This window comes from Talpa occidentalis, unplaced genomic scaffold, assembly GCF_014898055.3.
Source record: "Talpa occidentalis isolate TD23 unplaced genomic scaffold, MPIMG_talOcc4v2.1 talOcc4.9, whole genome shotgun sequence".
Taxonomy (NCBI): Eukaryota; Metazoa; Chordata; class Mammalia; order Eulipotyphla; family Talpidae; genus Talpa; species Talpa occidentalis.
The window spans coordinates 28,067,697-28,087,566 of record NW_023605305.1 but is presented as its reverse complement, the minus strand read 5'-3'; the positions used below and the strand labels follow the sequence as shown (position 1 = coordinate 28,087,566).

The window sequence follows — 19,870 nt, the reverse complement described above, 5'->3', positions numbered from 1 at the left end:
TCTCTTTGAATTTCTTTATTATAACAGTTTTGAACTCTGATAGGGAAATGCAAATGTCTTTGTGGTTGGATTTTGGAGTTTTTCTTTCCTCATAATCGCATATTTTCTTGAAACCTTAAATTGCCATGTATTACACTTTTTTATCTGTCCATTTTGCTACTTTAAATTTCTCTGGTTTTTAAAAAATAACTTGTAAACATTGAATCAGCACCCCATTTGAATTATTTCTGATTTTTCCAATAGTTATATATATATATATAATTACTAGTTCACCTTTACAAATTATTTAACTGAGTCATGATTAGCATCACACAAGTAGCAAGTGTGATTCACACCCAGTTCTTTATAGTCTGTGGTCTTTAATTCTGAGATTATAGCAAATTCAAATTAGTTTGGGTCCAGCCTGTCTCCATTTACTCCCTTCAATTCTTACTTTATACTACAGAACTTGTTCATGAAGAGAGAATGCAACTCAAGGGTCTCTCCTAATGTAGTTACTGGAGCATTTTAAAATTGTAGAGATTAGTTTGTCAGCAAGTCTGAAATAATCTGAGCTTTCTTGACTGAACAACAGACTAGTTTCCAGCTCCCTGTTATTTATTCAGGAGTTAGTGGTGAAGTTGCCTTTCTTGAGCACTGAGGATGAATGAAAGTGAAGAAAGTGGAAACGATCCTCCTTCTCATGGAGCTTGGCTAGTTGGGCAGACATTAAACAAATACATAAAAAAGATGTATACAACGTGTTATTATATGACGATGTAGCAGATTGAGCTGGGCAGAGGGGAGCAAAGAGAAAAAAAAAGACCTAATTCAGACTGGAGGCAGGGGATCAGAGAATTCTACCCAAAAAATACACACAAAAGTGTTTTATTTCCTAGAATGCAAGGTGCTAAATCCTCCAGAACCCGATGATGGGACAGCCGCCGAGGGCGTGAGATCTTGGCGCCTCATTGTCCAGGCAGGGCTGGTGCGTCTCTGCTTGGCTCTGGAGGGGACCGCAGACTGTATTTTGCCTTGATGTGGTGTGAGAATTTTCATGAGTCGAACTTTCCGATTGTCCCCTACTGTCTTCCTAGCATCTTTCTGCCAATCCCTTCGCCCGCTCCTTAGTTCTGTCAGTCTATCACGGGAGCCTGGTTAGGGATCTTCCCTCTCCCGGTGCCCGCAGCCGCGCTACTCCTTCAGGGACGCGGCTCCCGGACGCTCGGCGGCCGGACCATTTCACTTGGCCTCAAGCCCCCCCCGCCCCCCGACCCAGCGGCAGGTGGATCGGGGCGCGCAGCCTGGCGGGGGAACCCCGCGCTCCTCTCCCCCCAGCGGCCGCCGGCCCCGGCGCGAGCGCTCGGTGCGCGCTCCGGGCTGTTTGCGCCTGGCGCGCGCCGCCGGCCCGCGCTCGCTCCCGCCCTCTTCCAGCTCTCGGCGGCCCGGACAGCGCGCGCCGCCTCACGCCCGTCCTCAGGCCGCGCCCGTCGGCCCTCGCGGCGCGCGCGCCGGACCAGCCCAGGCTCCCCACTCGGGCCGGCGGGCTCGCGGGTTTGCTCGCCCCGCCCCTCGGCGCCGCAGCTGGGCGCTTGCGCGGGGCGCGTGGCCGTGGCCGGGGTCTCCGCCGCAGCCGGTGCCGCCGCCTCAGTCAGTCAGTCAGTCAGTCCCCAGCAATGGCGGAAGGAGGTGAGCGAGAGGAGCTGCTCTCGCCGCCGGTCTCCCCGGCCAAGCGGCTCTGCTCGCGGCTCAGCCCGCAGGCTCTCCACCCTCGCGGCTCTCCGGGGGCCGGCGGCGGCGGGGGGGGAGTCGGCGGCGGCTGCCTGCCCCCCGGGGCCCGCCCCCACCTGCAGCCCGAGTCCTTGCTGGACTGCGCCGCCAAGACGGTGGCGGAAAAGTGGGCGTACGAGCGGGTGGAGGAGCGCTTCGAGCGGATCCCGGAGCCCGTGCAGCGCCGCATCGTCTACTGGTCCTTCCCGCGGAGTGAGCGGGAGATCTGCATGTACTCCAGCTTCCAGTACCGCGGCGGCCCCGGCGCCGGCGCGCCTGGCGGCGCCGTGGGGGCTCTGCCGGCCGAGGAGGGGCCGCCGCCACCCCCCGGGGCCGCCGCTCCGGCCGGCCCCGCCCCCGGGGCCGCCGCGGCGGGGGCGTCTCCCGGGCTGGGCGCCGCGGCCGGAGGGGCCGGCGGCGGCGGCGAGGGGCTGCCCTTCCGCCGGGGCATCCGACTGCTGGACAGCGGCTCCGTGGAGAACGTGCTGCAAGTCGGTAGGTGCTCGCCGGCTTCGCGCCGGCCCCCCAGCTTCTCTCCCGCAGGTGCCGCTGTCTGCACCTGGGCCGAGACCCGGGGGTCCCCCCAACTCGCGTCCCCCTGCCGAGGGACAAACAAGTCACAGAAAAAACTTTTCCCAACATTGCATTCAGGTCCACTGCTGCTCTTTCGCCCCCTGGCCCTCTGTCCTTATTTCTTTTTGTTTGAAGAGCGACTAGGTCTCTTTTTTAACTCTTCATTCTACTTCCCACATAGCAGCGAAGCGGCATGGGGAGGTTTGTCTTTACGGGTGTAATAATTTCGGAAATGCATTTTTCTAATTTAAGTTTGGAGAAGAGAGAAATGGTAGTGAATCTGGAGCAACGGGCTTACGGGGAACGTTTGAGGGACAGGCTGTCAAACGCAAGCTATAGCCTTAGCAGGTTGAAACTGGGTGTAATTAACTTTAAAATTGGAAAAACCCCAACAAAATATTGTGCATTTCAGACTATTTTCATTGTCTGCTTTTAATACCTTTTCCCCCGGACCGGTGATACTTGGGAATCTAGGCTGCAGACTAACAATAACCGAAGATGGAAATGTGACAGCTTCTCTTCTCCACACCCCCACCAAGGGGGAAAAAAAAAAAAAAAAAGCCATACAATCTGGAGTGGGGGTGGGGTCTGTCTTCCTTGTCAGACTGGGGTAAATCAAAAGCTGGTCACGTTGGGTATTTCAAATGCCTCTCATTTAACAAGTCTTCGTATTAGCTATTGTTTTATCTTTCTGTTTGTGGGAAAATGAAAAATAATTTCTTTTTCTTTTACTCCTCCAGGGCTTCTAATCAGTTTGTTACTCTTATTAAATATGAAAATACAGGACTCCTGATTTGTTGAATCAGGAGAAAGAGAAATGACATTGTTTAACATTGACTTGCAATTTGGAAAATTAAAACACTGATTTTTTTTTTTTCCTATTTGGCCTATTATAGCATTCTGGAAGTGCACATTATCTATGCATTTTATTGTACAGTATGGGCTCATTTATTGAAAAAAAAGTGATTTTTGAAAGGAGTTTAAGAGAGGTTGGTTTAAGAATTAGACAAGCACAGGAACACACATACACAGGCATCGTCAACATCTAACTGTCTTCTCAGATCAAATTAACACATTTAAATTTTTCCCTTTTAAGAGTAGTACATTGGGTTTCATATAAAGTAATCCACTTCTGAGTATTGAGAAACATGGAATCTGTTTTCTTTTTAAAAAAACAGTATACCACAATTGTAAATTTATGTAGTACCAGAATACAGTGACAATAGGTTGAAAAAGTTCTGTTTATTTGAAAGAGGCTGGTCCTTTGTGTATTTGTGTATTTTTTGAAAGACTGAATGGTGGAAACATAATTAAGGTATACAGCTTTAATAATGAAGTCATGACAATAAATGTAGGCATTTCTCTAATACTCTGTTAACTTTATTCTTTGTGTGAGTTCAGATCAGTTACTTTTTAAGATTCTTATTTTAATATTTTAAATTGAAAAGTATCGATTTAAATATTTATTTTGTAGTAGGAGATGAATTTGCAAGAATTTTCAAACTTGAGGGGGCAAATGAGGAAGAATTTTAAAAAGGTACATATTTTGAAAGTGACCACACAGTCAATTTACAAATGAAATCAGCTTTTGTGGGTCACTCAGGTCATGTTTAAATCACATTTTTCTTTTATGATAGTTGACATGCTTATTGGGGTGATGAGCTCTTGTGTGGTAGTTTTGGGGACTGGAGAAAAGACATATAAGACTATTTTTTGATTTTCCTTTTGGATGTTGTGGATAAATGTAGGAGAATGAATTAATCACTTTTAGGTAATGCTATTTGAGAACCATGAGCTGACTAACCTTTATTTTTCTGACCTTAATTTATGCTATGCTGTATGGAAGAGGATATTCCATTATGTACCATTTGAGTCCTGTATCTTGGCATGAATCACCTTTTAATATGTAAAATCAGAGAGTCATCCCTCATGTGTTATTACTATTTTTTTTATTGATGACGATTAATGAGATTATTTTGCATATTTGTCTGTTTTTTCACAATATAGGAGTTCTCCCCTCAGGTGTGGTCACCATAGTTTTCCCACCACCAAGGCATCCATAGTCCACCATTGACCTCTCCTTTCACTGCCCCCCCCACCATCTTTTAAACTTAATATTGTGAGTATGTCACTTAACCCAGATGACAGGTTTTATAGTGTATTGCTAGGAGAGAGAAAATGATTTCTATATAGCGAGGTAGTAATGATTAGTTCTTCAGTTTATAACTTCACTTTAAACTCAATTTAATTACTAAGTGGTGCTAATTAAAAATTCTGTATGTTTCCAAGTCATCATTGTAACCTTAGAATTGCGAAGTTACTGAAAACTGATGCTTTAGAAAGCATCAAGGTAATGCTTTAGAAAAGTTAGGGTATTTCTGTATAACAACATCCTTTTAAAGTAAAGATTCACAGGGGGAATTAAATGAAGAAAAAAGGCCAAGGCATAAATTTTTTTTTTCAAAGATTTATTTATTTATGCATACAAGAGCTGGGATACAGGCCAGAGATGCAGGGGGTGAGAGGATTCACCGGAGACAGAGCGGGGAACAGAACAGGCAGACTGAAGAAATACACTGCTGAGGGGAGCAGCCAGTGAGACAGGAGAGGTCTGCTGTGCCATGTGGGTTGTGCCCTGGCTGGCCGGGGATTGAACTCGTGCTGCAGAGGCTGCAGATTGCTTTGTAATGTGGTGTTTAACACCTGGTGCCACCAGGGAGGCCCCAAACCATAAAATTTAAAGAAATTTAAAGATTAAGAAAGATGAAGAATATAGTACAACATGAAACAAAACATTTGAAGCACAGTGAACTAAACAACATAAAAACTTGTTTGAAGAGTAGGTACATTTGATAGCTTCTGATTACTTTCCACATAGAATCTGGTAATAGTAATTATGGATTGGCCGAACAGCAAATAATCTATAGAAAACATCAGATTTTGAATCAGAACTAAAACTTTCCTGGCTTTATGTAAACTAATGAGAACTATAGGATGTTATGCTCAATGAATACATTACTTTTACATAAGAGTGGTGAATCAGAACTATTGTTCCATTTAAAAGGGGAAATTTATAAGTTAGTCTTTTCTGGGACATCTGTAAGTTTGAAGCTGTGTGAATGGATTTATAGTATAATCTCTCAGTATTATGAAGGTAATAGAGTTCAGATTTAAGTGTTTGCATTTTTAACCTGTTTAAGAAATTCATGGAAACAGCGGTGGTATAAACCTTGGGAAAATACTTATTTAGAAGTCTGCAGGTGGTATAAGAATGGGACAACTTTAATTTACTAATAATTTTATGATGTTGGCTCTTTTTGCTATCCATCATGTTTTAAGTTAATTTCTGTATTTGGTGGACTTTAAAGGAGGTTGGTGCCTTCTCAGCAAAATCAGAATTGACTGAGAGAAGAGAAGCATCAACAGATTTTCTCTCTTTAATGCAGAAATGTATCAACTATTATATGTATTATTTACATTTTTGGAAATTGGGTAAAGACATACACGGGCCTTCAGTGGTGGTATATCTTACTTATAAATATTTACCTAGAGCATTTCTAAAAACCCCATATTTTTAGTCTATATATTTTCTAATAAGTACATAATTTGTCCTTGGATTGTCTTCAAGACTAGAACCACAATGCTAAGTACTACCTTATGAGTAGGAAGTATAACACAAAGTCAGTAATAAAAAGGTCCATTTCAGGAAGTTATACATAACTTAAATATCAAGTAGTTAGTTTTAAATTATAAACACTGAATACATATTTGAGGAATTCTTCTATAGGACAGCTTTGGTGAAATGCAGCAGTGCCAAGTATTATAGTTATTGATACACATATATATATTTTATTTTGATATATATCATGTGGGGGAACAAAGCATGTTCTTCACCTAAAAAGCTCTATAACATTGTATGTAATTTAGTTATGAAATAATAAAACTTCATGTGGGAAAAAATAGCTTAATTTATATTTAAGATATTTCAGCCAGAAGGGAGCTGTGTACCTTTAATGGATAAATGATAACATTTTTTAGGATAGAAACATAACCAAATTTTAACATCACAGTTTTTTAAAGCACCCCTTCTACCCCAACACATTACACACACACACACACACACACACACACACACACACACACTCACACCTTAATGTTCAATAAATGTTGAAGAGTGAAAGTTAAGAATGGACTTCTGTGTTCTTAAAAAAAAAGAGAGAGAGGCCTGAGTTTTTAATTTGACTGTGGTATTAGATAGATGTGGAGAAAACCCCGTGATTGTGCATATAATAAACTGATAGTATTAAGTAGGATGAGTATTATAACATATATGTATCTCTGTGTTGACCATCTGCTTTGTGTGAAAAATGGTGGTTTATTAATTTCGTCAAATGAAATCTTTTAATGAATTCTTCTTGAAGGTGATTTTCTCAAGGGTAGAGCTTTAGATTTTAATGAACAAACTGAAGATAATGGATTTTATTTTAGAGGTTATCTCTATTGTGGGAATTAAGAAATATTGAAGTGTGAGTTCAAAGTCTGAATTTTGAAGTGAAAAGAAAGAAAATTTATTTATGCCTATGTGAAACAATTTCATTTCTCTTAGTTACGAAACAATGGCTGTTAAAAATTAATGCTCAATATCCTATTATGGTGATGGCTATATGAATCTATGTGTATATACACATATACATATATATGTTGAAATGTATAGCAGTATACCCCACGATATAATTTCCTGTATTTTACTTTAGAAGATAATTTTAAAAAATTAAGACATTAATGTGTGAGAGCAATACTGAAAATGCTGATTTAGTTTCCTATGGCTGCTGTAACAACTTGCCACAAATTAGGTAACTTAAAACCACAGAAATTTATTATCTTAATGTTCCAGAGATTAGAAATCTGAAAACAAGTTATCCACAGGGCCATGCTCCTTCTGAAACCTATAGGGGAATCTGTCTTTGCCTCTTCATAGCTCTTGGTAGTTTGCTGGCTATCTTTGGCATTGCCTTACTTGAAACTGCATAACTCCAATCTGTTTTCTCTGTCACATAGCATTCTTGTGTGTGTCTATGTCTTCAGATGGCTATTTTATAAGGATAACAGTCATATTGAAGTATTAAAAACATTTAACATTTTTAATACATGTGGAACTTTTTAAAACAAATAAGTGGTTATTTAAAAGTTAAACCTGCTACTCTTTATAAAAAAGGATGACTGCAATACAATACTCACTGTATACATGCATGGATGAACAGCTTACTGTGGGATTATTTTTTCATGGATATTGTTTATAACACACACACACATCTTTAGAAATAGGTAACCCTGGAAATATATGAACCATATCTTCACCTCTGTTTCCAAACCCCAAGTTAATATGTTTTAGATTTAGTATTTGATATTAGAAATAGATTATTTTTCATCCCAGATTACTTTTATGTGATTTTATTTTTTTACCTTGTGGGTTATTTATAGGCTAATTTCTTTTCTGACATAGGCAGCATCCGTCTTGGCCACTTTTAGCCTCTCATCAATCTTATGCCAAGGAAATCACACTCACTTAAATATTAGCTTTAGCATTATGTTGTCTTATGCTAAATTACTCTGATACTTTTCATAATAGTATATAAGTCAACTGATTGATTTTTGGTTCTCAGTATTGAGAAAAATTGTTCTCCCCCTTACTATGTATAATGTGACATGCCTTAAGTTGATAATCATTAAATGTTTATAGAATGAATGAGTAAATTATTACATAACTTTTAAAATATTTATGTAGTATGGATGTATTTCTTGATTTATATGTAACTGGAGCCTAAGAAATATACTGGCGTTTTGTAATATCTGGATGTTTCTGACCTTTAAAACATTACATAGTTGGGCCTCCCCGGTGGCGCAGCTGTTGAGTGCTGGGTTGCAAAGCTACCCACAGCCTCTGCAGCGCCGGTTCGATCTCCGATCGCTGGCTGCTCCCCGGCCCCCCCACCCCCCAGGAAGGTCCCACATGGCCCCCCCCACCCCCCCAGGAAGGTCCCACATGGCGCGCAGACCTCTCCTGCTGCTCCCCTCAGCAGTGTACTTCGGTCCTTCTGCCTGCTCTGCTCCCTGCTCTGGCTCTGGTGAATTCTCTCACCCTCCTGCGCTTCTGACTGTACCCAGTGCTTGTATAAATAAATAAAATAAAATAAATCTTTAAAAAAAAAAACAAAACATTACATAGTTAATAAAAATACCCCGAAACTTATTTTTAACCAATTCTTGATTTGTTAATTGAACTAACTTTTAGTCATTTGTTTCATGTAAAACTCAGTATATTGTTTATCTATTTGGTGGAAAATTTTCCAAAATAATTTATATTTTCCTACCTTAGAATACAAAGTGGGGTTGGACCCTGAAACCTAAGCTTCTAAGAACTATATTATGTTGCCATATTTACATAGGTGTGAGGTTATATATTGAGTGAATACTTGCCTTTAAGAGTTTCTCTGAAATCTTTTTTTGAAAAGTTTGCTTGTTTACATATGTTTTTGTACATGTTTTTGATCATTTGCTTGTTTCTCATAATGGAGTGATGAATTTGATATTCATGGAAGCATAACATTGTTACCTTCTTTCAGAATACACTACTGAATCAAAAAATGAAGTACCCTTCTTCTTGGTGGTTTTCTTGCTTTTGGAAGTTATCTGAATACTCATCATTTAGTTTTTAGGGAAATGCATTTTAAAAAGCAAGAACATACTACTAGTATACATTCAACAAAATGACTTAAGAAAAAAGACTGATAATATCAAGTGCTAGCAAGAATGGAACAACTAAAATTCTCTTACATTGCTGATAGTCACTTTGGAAAGCAATTTCTTATAAAATTAATCATACAATTAATCGTACACTTAATCATAAGAATCATCAACCCTATTCCTAAGGGATTTACTTTAGAGAAATGAAAACGTGTTTATAAAGATTTGAATTTTAGATACTTAGAACAGCTTTATTCAGAATAAACTTGAACTGGAAACAAACAACTGTTGGATAGCCATATAGTGGAATACTATTCACCTATAAAAAAGAAAAATTAGCAATAGCTAAGCATTATGTGAAGTAAAAGAAGCCAAACCAAAAAAGAGTACACGCATGTGAAATTTTTGAAAAGCTCATGTTGTTGTGGCAAAAAGTAGACCAGTGGTTGCTCAGAGAGAAAGGAGTGGGATATGAGGAAACTTATTTGGGTGATGGAAATGTTCTATATCATGATTATGGTAGTAGTTACATGGCTGTATTCACTTGTCAAAATTTATCGAATTGTATACATAAAATTGGTAAATTTTATTAAATATAAATTATACTTCAAATTTTTTATTTGAAAAGAATAGTGGTTCCAATCTTGGTTTCACATTAAAATAACCTGGGGAAATTTTTTAAAGACTAACCCCAAATTAATTAAATTAGAATCTGTTGAGAATGAGGACTGAGTTTCAGAATTAAAAAAAAAAACTTCCTAGTTATTTTTATATATAACTGAAGTTTAAAAGTATTGCTCTAGAAAAATGATCACCTTTATTAGGTTATCAGCATTTTAAACTTACTGTAGGTAATCAAAGCATTATGATTTAGTACGCAAATGCTATGGACCATGTCAATTTTCTTAGCTCTATTTCAATCTATATTTTATATTTTAAAATGACAGGTTTATTAAGAAAAGGATTAAAGACAGAGAGGCTTCAATCTATTCTTTTACCTGTCTTTAGGTTTATTTATTTATTTTTTTTTGCAATTCTCATATTAATTTATTTTCTAAAAAAAATATTTTATTTTATATAATTCTTGCATCATTTTTCATTTTTGCGCAATGTATGCATTTTCATTTTGGTTATATTCCCCATAGAATTGCACCCTCCCCTTATTTTGACCCTAGTCCTTCTCCCCGCCCCTGGATCAAGAAGATGTGGTACATATACACAATGGAATATTACTCAGCAATCAAAAAAGATAAACACATGCAGTTTACAGCAACATGGATGGAGCTAGAAGGGATCATGCTCAGCGAAATAAGTCAGAAAGAAAAAGAAAAACACCGGATGGTCTCACTCATAGCAGGAATTTAGGAAACCTAAATAAGGGACCAGGAAAAAGACTAATTAATACAAAGTAAAAATCAAAATCAACAAGCAACTATAAACCTGTCTTTAGGTTTATTAATGAATTTCAAGGAAAATTATTCTTTTACTACTTAAAGAGTGTCTCTATGTTTTGGAAAGGTCTTATGCAAAAATATATAAAATCTTTGTTATTGTCATCAAAAGACATCATCAAAAGACACTTGTTTAAATGTAATTCCAATGTATAATTTTCTTCTTTTTTTTCCTTTTGTTTTGTTTTTTAAGATTTATTTATTTTTATTTATCTATACAAGCACTGGGCGCAGTCAGAAGTGCGGGAGGGCAAGAGAATTCACCAGAGCCAGAGTGGGGAGCAGAGCAGGCAGAAGGACCGAAGTACACTGCTGAGGGGAGCAGCGGGTGGCAGGAGAGGTCTGCACGCCATGTGGGACCCTCCTCCGGTGGTCGGGGAGCAGCTGGGGATCGAACCGGCGCTGCAGAGGCTACGGGCAACTTCGCAACCCAGCGCTCAACTGCTGCGCCACAGGGGAGGCCCAATTTTCTTCTTTTTTTAAGGATTTATTTATTTATGCATACAAGAACTAGGGTGTAAGTCAGAGGTGTGAGGTGGTGAGAGGATTCACCAGAGAGAGTGGGGAGCAGAACGGGCAGATCTACTGAAATACACTACTGAGGGGAGCAGCAGGTGAGGCAGGAGAGGTCTCCTGTACCATGTGGGTTGCTTCATTGCTGAATGGGCATGCAATTCCTGCTGCAATGGCTGCGATAGCTTGATAGCACTGTCTTTAATCCCTGTGCCACCAGGGAGGCCCCTATAATTTTCTTCATGTTTGTTCATTTATAAAACTTAGATGGAACATTTTCAGTGTTTTATGCAAAATAGAACATAACTTCTATATTTAAGGAGTGCTTGGTTTAATATAGGATACATATATACAATAGCTTTTTACACAATGCTTTGTAATAGAGATATGGTAAGGATGCAAAGAGTAAGAAGTCATTAACTGGAGAAATGTGGACAACTGAACATGTTACTCTATTTTAATATAATTTCAATTATAAGAAATATTAAAATGTTTAATGTTACAATAAAGATTGAAAAAATTATTTACCACTTAAAAATTAGATTAACCCTTCATGAAGTTCTCTATTGACAATTCTGTGTCCTGTGATACTCTCATCCATAGTTGATTCAAAGGAGTAACATCAGTAGGCAGGAAGATAACAAAAATGTTACCAGATATTCTTTCTCACAATAGAGATTTCTGGCTTTAGAATAGCTTTGTTCTCTTCAAATAATCCTTTCTGAATTAAAAAAAAAAAATGTTGCTTCTTTTAGGTACCAGTATATGATAGAGCTAATCAACAAAATAGATTTTGGCCCATCCATTCATTATCTTGTGGCAACAGGAAAATTTGTTAAGTCTTTGAAAGCCTTGGAGATAATTGCATTTTTTCCCCTATTCATTTATGGTTTTATTGAATGGATGTTGCATCATTAATACATTCAGGAAAAGTCAGCCTGTTTTATTATGCTTAAGACTATCAACATCTGATAAACTGACATGACTGGCAGATATCACCAACATGCATTGATGTCATTAACAATATAAATTCTGTACCCTCATTATGATTCTCTATTGTGGAAAAAGTCCTTAATTTTGCCAATTTTGTCTTTCATTCAATATTACATTATTGGATTCTTTAGTATATATTTACTTATATCTAATATATAATCTCATGTTGCATGATGCAAATTATGTAATATGATAATATTATATATTATCAACATATATGAAGGGACTATGGAGCAGGTTGCCTCAGAATTCTGGTGCCTCATTATGTCTGTTTCTCCAACTGTATATGGATAGGATAATGGTAACAATGCTTGTTTTGAAGACTAAATTGGTTTGCATGTAAAGCATTTTGAGGAGGATCTAGCACTTACATAGTAAGTGCTATGTACATATTTACCATGATTATTATTATTATAGCCTTTACCAAAATTATTGAGAGAATCCTGTATTTGTTACCTTTCCTTCTTAAATCTCATCTCAGAAGCCTTTTATTTTTTAATTAAAATTTCATTGATTAACAATTCATCTATAAAATGACACAATTTTGGGAGATACAACTTCACACTTAGATTTGTGCACTTCCTTCACCATTCGCCACCACCGAAGCCCAGTTTCACTGCATTATTACAGTTACCCCCACCTCTACCTCCTCTTCCCTCTCCCCTTCTTCTATGGGAATCACCATTTTTTTTCACACTCAAGAGTTATTTTTTTGTATTTGTTGGATGCTTTCTTTGGCTGTTTATATACCACAAATGAATGAAACCACCAGTCATTGTCTTTCACTTTCACAATGTCTTTTTTTTTTTATATTTATTTTTTTTTATTAAATAATAAATTTTATTTTTATATTTCCCCATACAACTGCACATGCCCCATTCTGACCCCAATCCCTCCCCTCCCGGCCCCCACCCCCCAAAAAGTGTCTCTGGTTCATAGTTTTTTGTTGATTTTGATTTTCACTTTCTTATACTTATTCTTTTTCCTGATCCCTTATTTAAGTTTTCTAGATTCCTGCTATGAGACCATCCGGTATTTTTCTTTTTCTTTTTGGCTTATTTCGCTGAGCATGATCCCTTCCAGCGCCATCCATGTTGCTGCAAATTGCATGTGTTTATCTTTTTTGAATGCTGAGTAATATTCCATGGTATATATGTACCACATCTTCTTGATCCAGTCATCTATTTTTGGGCATTTGGGCTGTTTCCAAAGCTTAGTGCTGCTATAAACATAGGGGTGCAGGTGTTCTTTGGAATTGATGTTTCTGTGTCCTTTGGGTAAATACCTAGGAGTGGAATTGCTGGATCATATGGAAGCTCTATGTTTAGTAGGTCCAGAAATCTCCACACAGCTCTCCATAGTGGTTGGACCAGTTTGCACTCCCACCAACAGTGCAGGAGAGTTCCTTTTTCTCTACAACCTCGCCAACATTTGTTGTTGCTAGTTTTTTTAATATGTGCCATTCTCACTGGTGTAAGATGGTATCTCATGGTAGTTTTGATTTGCATTTCCCTGATTACAAGTGATGTTGAACATTTTTTCATATGCCTGTTGGCCATTTGCATTTCCTCTTCAGAGAAGTTTCTTTTTAGCTCTTCTGCCCATTTTTTGACTGGGTTATTTTCTTTGTTGTTGTTGAGTCTCATCAGCTCTTTGCAGATTTTTGTGATCAGTCCTTTATCATTAGTGTTGGGTGCAAAAATGTTCTCCCAGTTGGTGGGGTTTCTCTTTGTTTTTGTTATTGTCTCTTTTGCTGTGCAGAAGCTCTTTAATTTGATGTAGTCCCAGCTGTTTATCTTTGCCTTCACTATCACTGCTTTGGGTGATGTGTCTGTAAAGATGTCTTTGATATGCAAATCACGTAGTGTTTCACCTATATTTCCTTCTATGTATTTTATGGTTTCAGGTCTTATGTCTAGTTCTTTAATCCATTTTGAGTTGATTTTTGTGTATGGTGTGAGGTAGTGGTCAAGCTTCATTCTTTTGCATGTAGCAACCCAGTTTTCCCAGCACCATTTATTGAACAAACTTTCTTTGCTCCAATGCATAGTCTTTGCTCCTTTGTCAAAGATTAGTTGACCATAAATCTGTGGGTTTATTTCTGGATTTTCTATTCGATTCCATTGGTCTGTATGTCTGTTCTTGTTCCAATACCATGCAGTTTTGATGATTATGGCTTTGTAGTATAGTTTGAAGTCTGGGAGTGTGATGCCTCCATTTCCTTCTTTTTTTTTCAGGAGAGCTTTGGCTATTCGGGGTTTTTGGTGATTCCATATGAATTTCATCAATAATTGTTCTATTTCTTTGAAGAATGACATTGAAATTTTGATTGGAATAGCATTGAATCAGTATATTGCTTTTGGTAGGATGGCCATTTTAATAATGTTTATTCTTCCAATCCATGAGCAGGGGATGTCTTTCCATTTCTTTGTGTCTTCTTCTATTTCTTTGAACAGTGTTTTATAATTTTCTTTGTATAGGTCCTTTACCTCTTTTGTTAGATTTATTCCCAAATATTTGATTTTTTTTGTTTCGATAATAAAAGGGATTTTTTTTTTATTTCTTCTTCTTCAGATTTATTGTTTGTGTATAGGAAGGCTACTGACTTTTGCGTGTTGATTTTGTATCCTGCCACTTTACTGAATTGATTGATGAGTTGAATTAGTTTTTCTGTGGAGTTTTTGGGGTTCTCTATGTATATTATCATATCATCTGCAAATAGTGATAGTTTGACTTCTTCTTTTCCTATTTGGATTCCTTGGATGTCTTTCTCTTGTCTTATTGCTCTGGCTAGGACTTCCAGTATTATATTGAAAAGCAGTGGTGAGAGTGGACATCCTTGTCTTGTTCCAGATCTTAATGGAATTGCTTTCAGCTTTTCACCATTGAGGATGATACTGGCTGTTGGCTTGTCATAGATGGCCTTTATGATGTTGAGGTATGTTCCTTGTATCCCAAGAATTTCAAGGGCTTTTATCATGAATGGGTGTTGCACTTTGTCGAAAGCTTTCTCAGCATCTATTGATATTATCATATGGTTTTTATATTTCTTTTTGTTGATGTGTTGGATAACGTTGATTGATTTTCGGATGTTAAACCATCACTTTCACAATGTCTTTTACTTAGCACAGTCACCTCAAATTCCATCCGTATTGTCACAAAAGGCACAATTTTATCTTTTTAAAAATAACCTAGTAGTAGTCCATTGAATATATGTACCATAACTTCTTTTTTTTTTTTAAACATTTATTTATTTATGCATATAAGAACTGGGGTAGAGGCCTGGGGGAGGGGGTGAGAGGATTCACCAGAGACAGAGTGGGGAACAGAACAGGCAGATTGACTGAAATACACTGCTGAGGGGAGCAGCGGGTGAGCCAGGAGAGGTCTGCTTCACCATGTGGGTAGCTCCCTGGCCGGGGATTGAACTCGTGCTGCAGAGGCAGCGGACAGCTTCATAGGTGGTATCCTAACCTCTTGTGCCACCAGGCAGGCCCTGTACCATAACTTCTTTATCCTGTCATATGTCAATGAACATTTAGGTTGATTCCATAACTTGGCTAAGTGAATAGTGCAGCTGTGGACACAGGGTGCATATATCTTTTTGAATAATGTTCTCGTATTATTTGGATAAAAACCTGGAAGTGAAATTGCTGGATTATATGGTATTTCCATTTTTATTTTTTAAGGGATCTCTGTACTGTTTTCCATAGAGTCTGTACCAATTTACATTCCCACCAGTAGTGAAGGAGAGTTCCTTTTTCTCTACATTCTTGCCTTGTCTTGTTACTTCCAGTCTTTTTGATGTAGTATGGCATTCTCACACGTGTGAGATGATGTCTCTTTGCGATTTTGGTTTGCATTTTCCTTATAATGACGTAGAGCATTTTTTCATGTGCTTGTGGGCTGTCTGTATGTTTTCTTTGGAGAAGTGTCTCTGTTTTTCTTCTGGTTTTTGTTGTTGAGTTGTGTGAGTTCTTTATGTACTTTGGAAATTAAGCCCTTGTTAGATGTGTGATATGCAGATATTTTCTCTCATCTATCCCTCAGTTTTTTCACCTGTAAAATGAGGACATTATGCTATTTGAGAATGTTTACATTATAGTTAAATAAAATAATGTATTCAAAGTTAGTTTGGCATTTCTTACACATCATAAGAAAACTGAATATTAATTCTTTCCCCTTCCCTTGCCTTTTAGCAATTTATACAGCTATTTTCCTTTTATGAACAAGTGTTTTTAATATAGTGCACCTACTATATTTGTAAACATGTACCTCAGTTTGCAACTGTGAAGAATTAAAAAATGTGTAAATATATTTTGCATCTAAGAATAAATGCTGCAAGGGGAGGAAACAGGATCAAAACAGGGGAGAAAAGGGCACAAGGGACTATGGTGATGGTTCACGGGTGGACTGGTGGTGGGAATTTTATGGGGAATACACAGCGATGTAAAAGATATAAATTAAAAAAAATTTTAAAAAGAATAAGTGGACACTAAAGAATGAAAGTTTTTTTTTTTGTTTTAAGGAAGAGAATCATTTTTTTGTCAAACATTTACAGTGTTTTGGGCTCAGAATCTCAATTTTTATATACTTGCATAAATCCGTTCTCAAAAATATGCTATGAGAGGTTGACCTAGAGAATATTTGGTAATATCTATTTCTTCTGTTGGTGAAAGTGGATGTTACCTAAGTACTTGAGAAGTTATTCATCCATCATCAAAATCTTCCATTCCACACCTTTCTACCTCCTTTTTGGTGGGTGCAAAACTCACTTCTAGCTTGTTTCTCATCTGATTTTCAAACAATTCATCAGAAACCTCAGTAACAGAGAGGGGCGGAGCAACATGGCGGCGAGGAGACGCTGCGAGTAAGATCTCCCATTAAAAAAAGTTAATAGGGAGGAAAAGCGGCAGGTCCAGTGAGAACTGGGACACCGAAGATAAAACGGACGACTCCAGCAAACTACCCGAAGAAGAAAGTGGCCATAAAAGAGGACGAGAAGGGAGGGAAGCGCAGAACCTTGCTCCCCTCCCCGCCCACAGAGCAGCACTCTCTGACCGGCAGAGACGAGGGAAACAACAAACCAAAACGCCCCAACAAGAAAAACGGATGCAGCAAGTGGGACTTGAGTGGAAAGGAACTATTTTCAGCCACCACACCCCGTGAACGGGAGCTGAGGCGAACCCTGCAGGATCCACCGCGGAGGTGAGCTCCAGACGCCATTAAAGAGAGCCCCGCCCACCAGGAGGAGACCAGCACCAGCACACAGCCCCGGCCGCCCGGTAAGCTTGCGAGAAAGCGGCGCTCGGATTGCAGCTGCCCAGGGCCCTGCGCCTGCGACCTAGGCTTGCGGGGAGACGGCGGAGGCCCTCCTGAGTGGAGCAGGAACAAGGCGCCCAGGCAGGGGAGCGGGATTCAAAAGGCGCCATTCCCGCGCCACTGATCTGGGCTACAGCCCGCGTCCTGGAACTGAGGGCTTTGGAATTGAGACCCGGGCGGAGGCCCTCCCTGAGTGAGCAGGAACAAGGCGCCCAGGCAGGGGAGCGGGATTCAAAAGGCGCCATTCCCGCGCCATTGATCTGGCTACAGCCCGCGTCCTGGAACTGAGGGCTTTGGAACTGAGACCCGGGGCACGAAATTAGGGGCGTGGGTTCCCCACGACGGTGGGGCACAAGGCAGACACAGCACCCCAAAGCCGTTGAGGTGTACCCTACCATCCCCGCTCTGCTCCCTGTCCCACGGGTGGAAAATCAGCTCCCAAGGGCTCTAGGAGAGATCTCTGGTGCCACCTAGCGACGTGACCCCAGCACAGGCTACTGAAGGAGCTAGTGGCCAGCTGGGGAGTTAGCCCACACCGGGCCCCTTCTGAACAAGTAGTCTGAGCCCACAGGGAGAGCGAGCACCCACAGCCGGGGCAGACCAGGCGCGCAGAATAGTGTGCCTGAGACCAGAAGCGCAGGGAGTGTGTCCCACATCACCATTTTTGAACAGGGACATTTCTTCAGTAAAGACTACCTGCAGAAGGCTTCCTCAGGAGCCAGAGGTGAGCGGGGGAAGTTCGCCCACGCCAGACCCCCTCTGGCCTGCAGTCCAAGCCCAGAGGGGAGCAGGAACCCACCGCCGGGGCAGACCAGGCGCACAGGGGAGTGTGTCCCCACATCGGCATTTTAGAACAGGGACCTTTCTCCAGTAAAGGCTGCTTGAAACAGACAGATGATTCCTGGAAGAACCAGAGGGGAACAGAGAAGCCCACTCAAGATGCCGGCAAGTCCCAACAACACAGTGTCCCAACGCATACGGCAAATTAGAAAACAGACAGTAGGGAGGAGAAGAACCACACGCAACCTAGCAACTCTCCAGAGAAAAAGCACACCACAAAAAGAAAGCCAGCCCCCAGATTGCAACGACAATAACTTGGAAGAATTTCTGAGCCTTCCAGAAAGAGAATTTAAAATTGCCGTGATTAAAAAACTGACAGAAGTCATAAAGGAAAACAATGATAAGGGAAAAATAATCAACGATCAGAAGAATGCAATTGAGTCCCTAGAGAGGGAAAACAATGGTCAGAAGAAAGAATTGAGTCCCTAAAGAGGAAGTAAAAGAAATGCAGGAGATCAAAGAATTAATGGAAGAACTAAAGAATTCTGGGAAAAGCAATGAAAGCAGAATAGATGAAATGGAAGAACGAATAAGTAATCTTGAAGACACAGAAATAAAAGAACCAAAACAGAAAAGGAAAGAGAAGTACGAGGAAAAAGAACGAAGAAAGACTTCGGGAACTATCTGACTCCATGAGGAAAGGAAATATAAGAGTTATAGGAATACCAGAAGGAGAGGAGAGAGATGTAGGAACAGAGAAAATATTCAAAGAGATAATTGAAGAGAACTTCCCAAATGTGAAGAAGGAGCTGAAAATTGCATATACAAGAAGCAAGAAGAACACCAAACTTCCACGACGAAAGGAAAATACAGCAAGACACATAATAGTAAAGCTCCCAAGAATTCCAGGACAAGGAAAAAATAATGAAGCTGGCAAGAGGGAAGAAACAGATAACATTCAAAGGAAAACCAATCAGGCTGACATCAGACTTCTCCGAAGAAACACTACGGGCAAGGAGAGAGTGGAGGGACATAGTCAACAGACTCCAAGAAAACAGATGCCAACCAAGAATACTCTATCCCGCAAAGCTCTCCTTCCTCTTTGAAGAAAAATATGGACTTCCCAGACAAACAGAAACTCGGGAATTTCATTGCAACTAAACCCCCACTCCAAAAAATACTACAAGGAGTCCTAAAAGCCAGAACCTCAGAGCGACGAATAACAATGAAAGAAGGCCAAAAAAAAAAAAAAGTTATTAAAAGAAATATAATAATAAAATCAAAGGAAAGACAACACAATGGCAAATACAGATGTTAACATATCAATATTAACTCTAAATGTAATGGACTTAAACTCTTCAATAAAAAACACAGAGTTGCAGCCTGGATTAAGAAACAAAACCCAACCTTTTGCTGTCTCCAGGAAACACATTTAGCTACAAAAGATAAAAATAGGCTCAAAGTTAAAGGATGGAAAACAATCCTACAAGCAAATGGACCAAAAAAGAAAGCAGGAACAGCTATACTATATCAGATAAAACAGATTTCAAACTCAAAAGATAAAAAAGAGACCCCAATGGTCACTACATTATGATCAAGGGGACAATACTTCAAGAAGAAATAACACTCATTAACATATACTCACAAACGAAGGAGCACCAAAATATATCAGACAACTGTTGTCCTCTCTGAAAACAGACATCAGAGAAAACACATAGTAGTGGGAGACTTCAACACACCACTAT

General features: G+C 39.6%; 1 protein-coding gene across 1 annotated transcript in view; it reads left to right on the top strand.

Moving 5' to 3' along the window:
- Positions 1-1,405: 1,405 nt before the first annotated feature.
- ZSWIM5 (zinc finger SWIM-type containing 5) overlaps positions 1,406-19,870 on the top strand; it is a 130,719-nt gene continuing 112,254 nt past the window's right edge. Inside the window, exon 1 of the mRNA XM_037498539.2 lies at positions 1,406-2,244. Within this exon, the coding sequence (XP_037354436.1) occupies positions 1,656-2,244 (589 nt within the window). The 5' untranslated portion in view covers positions 1,406-1,655. The remainder of the gene's footprint in view (positions 2,245-19,870) is intronic.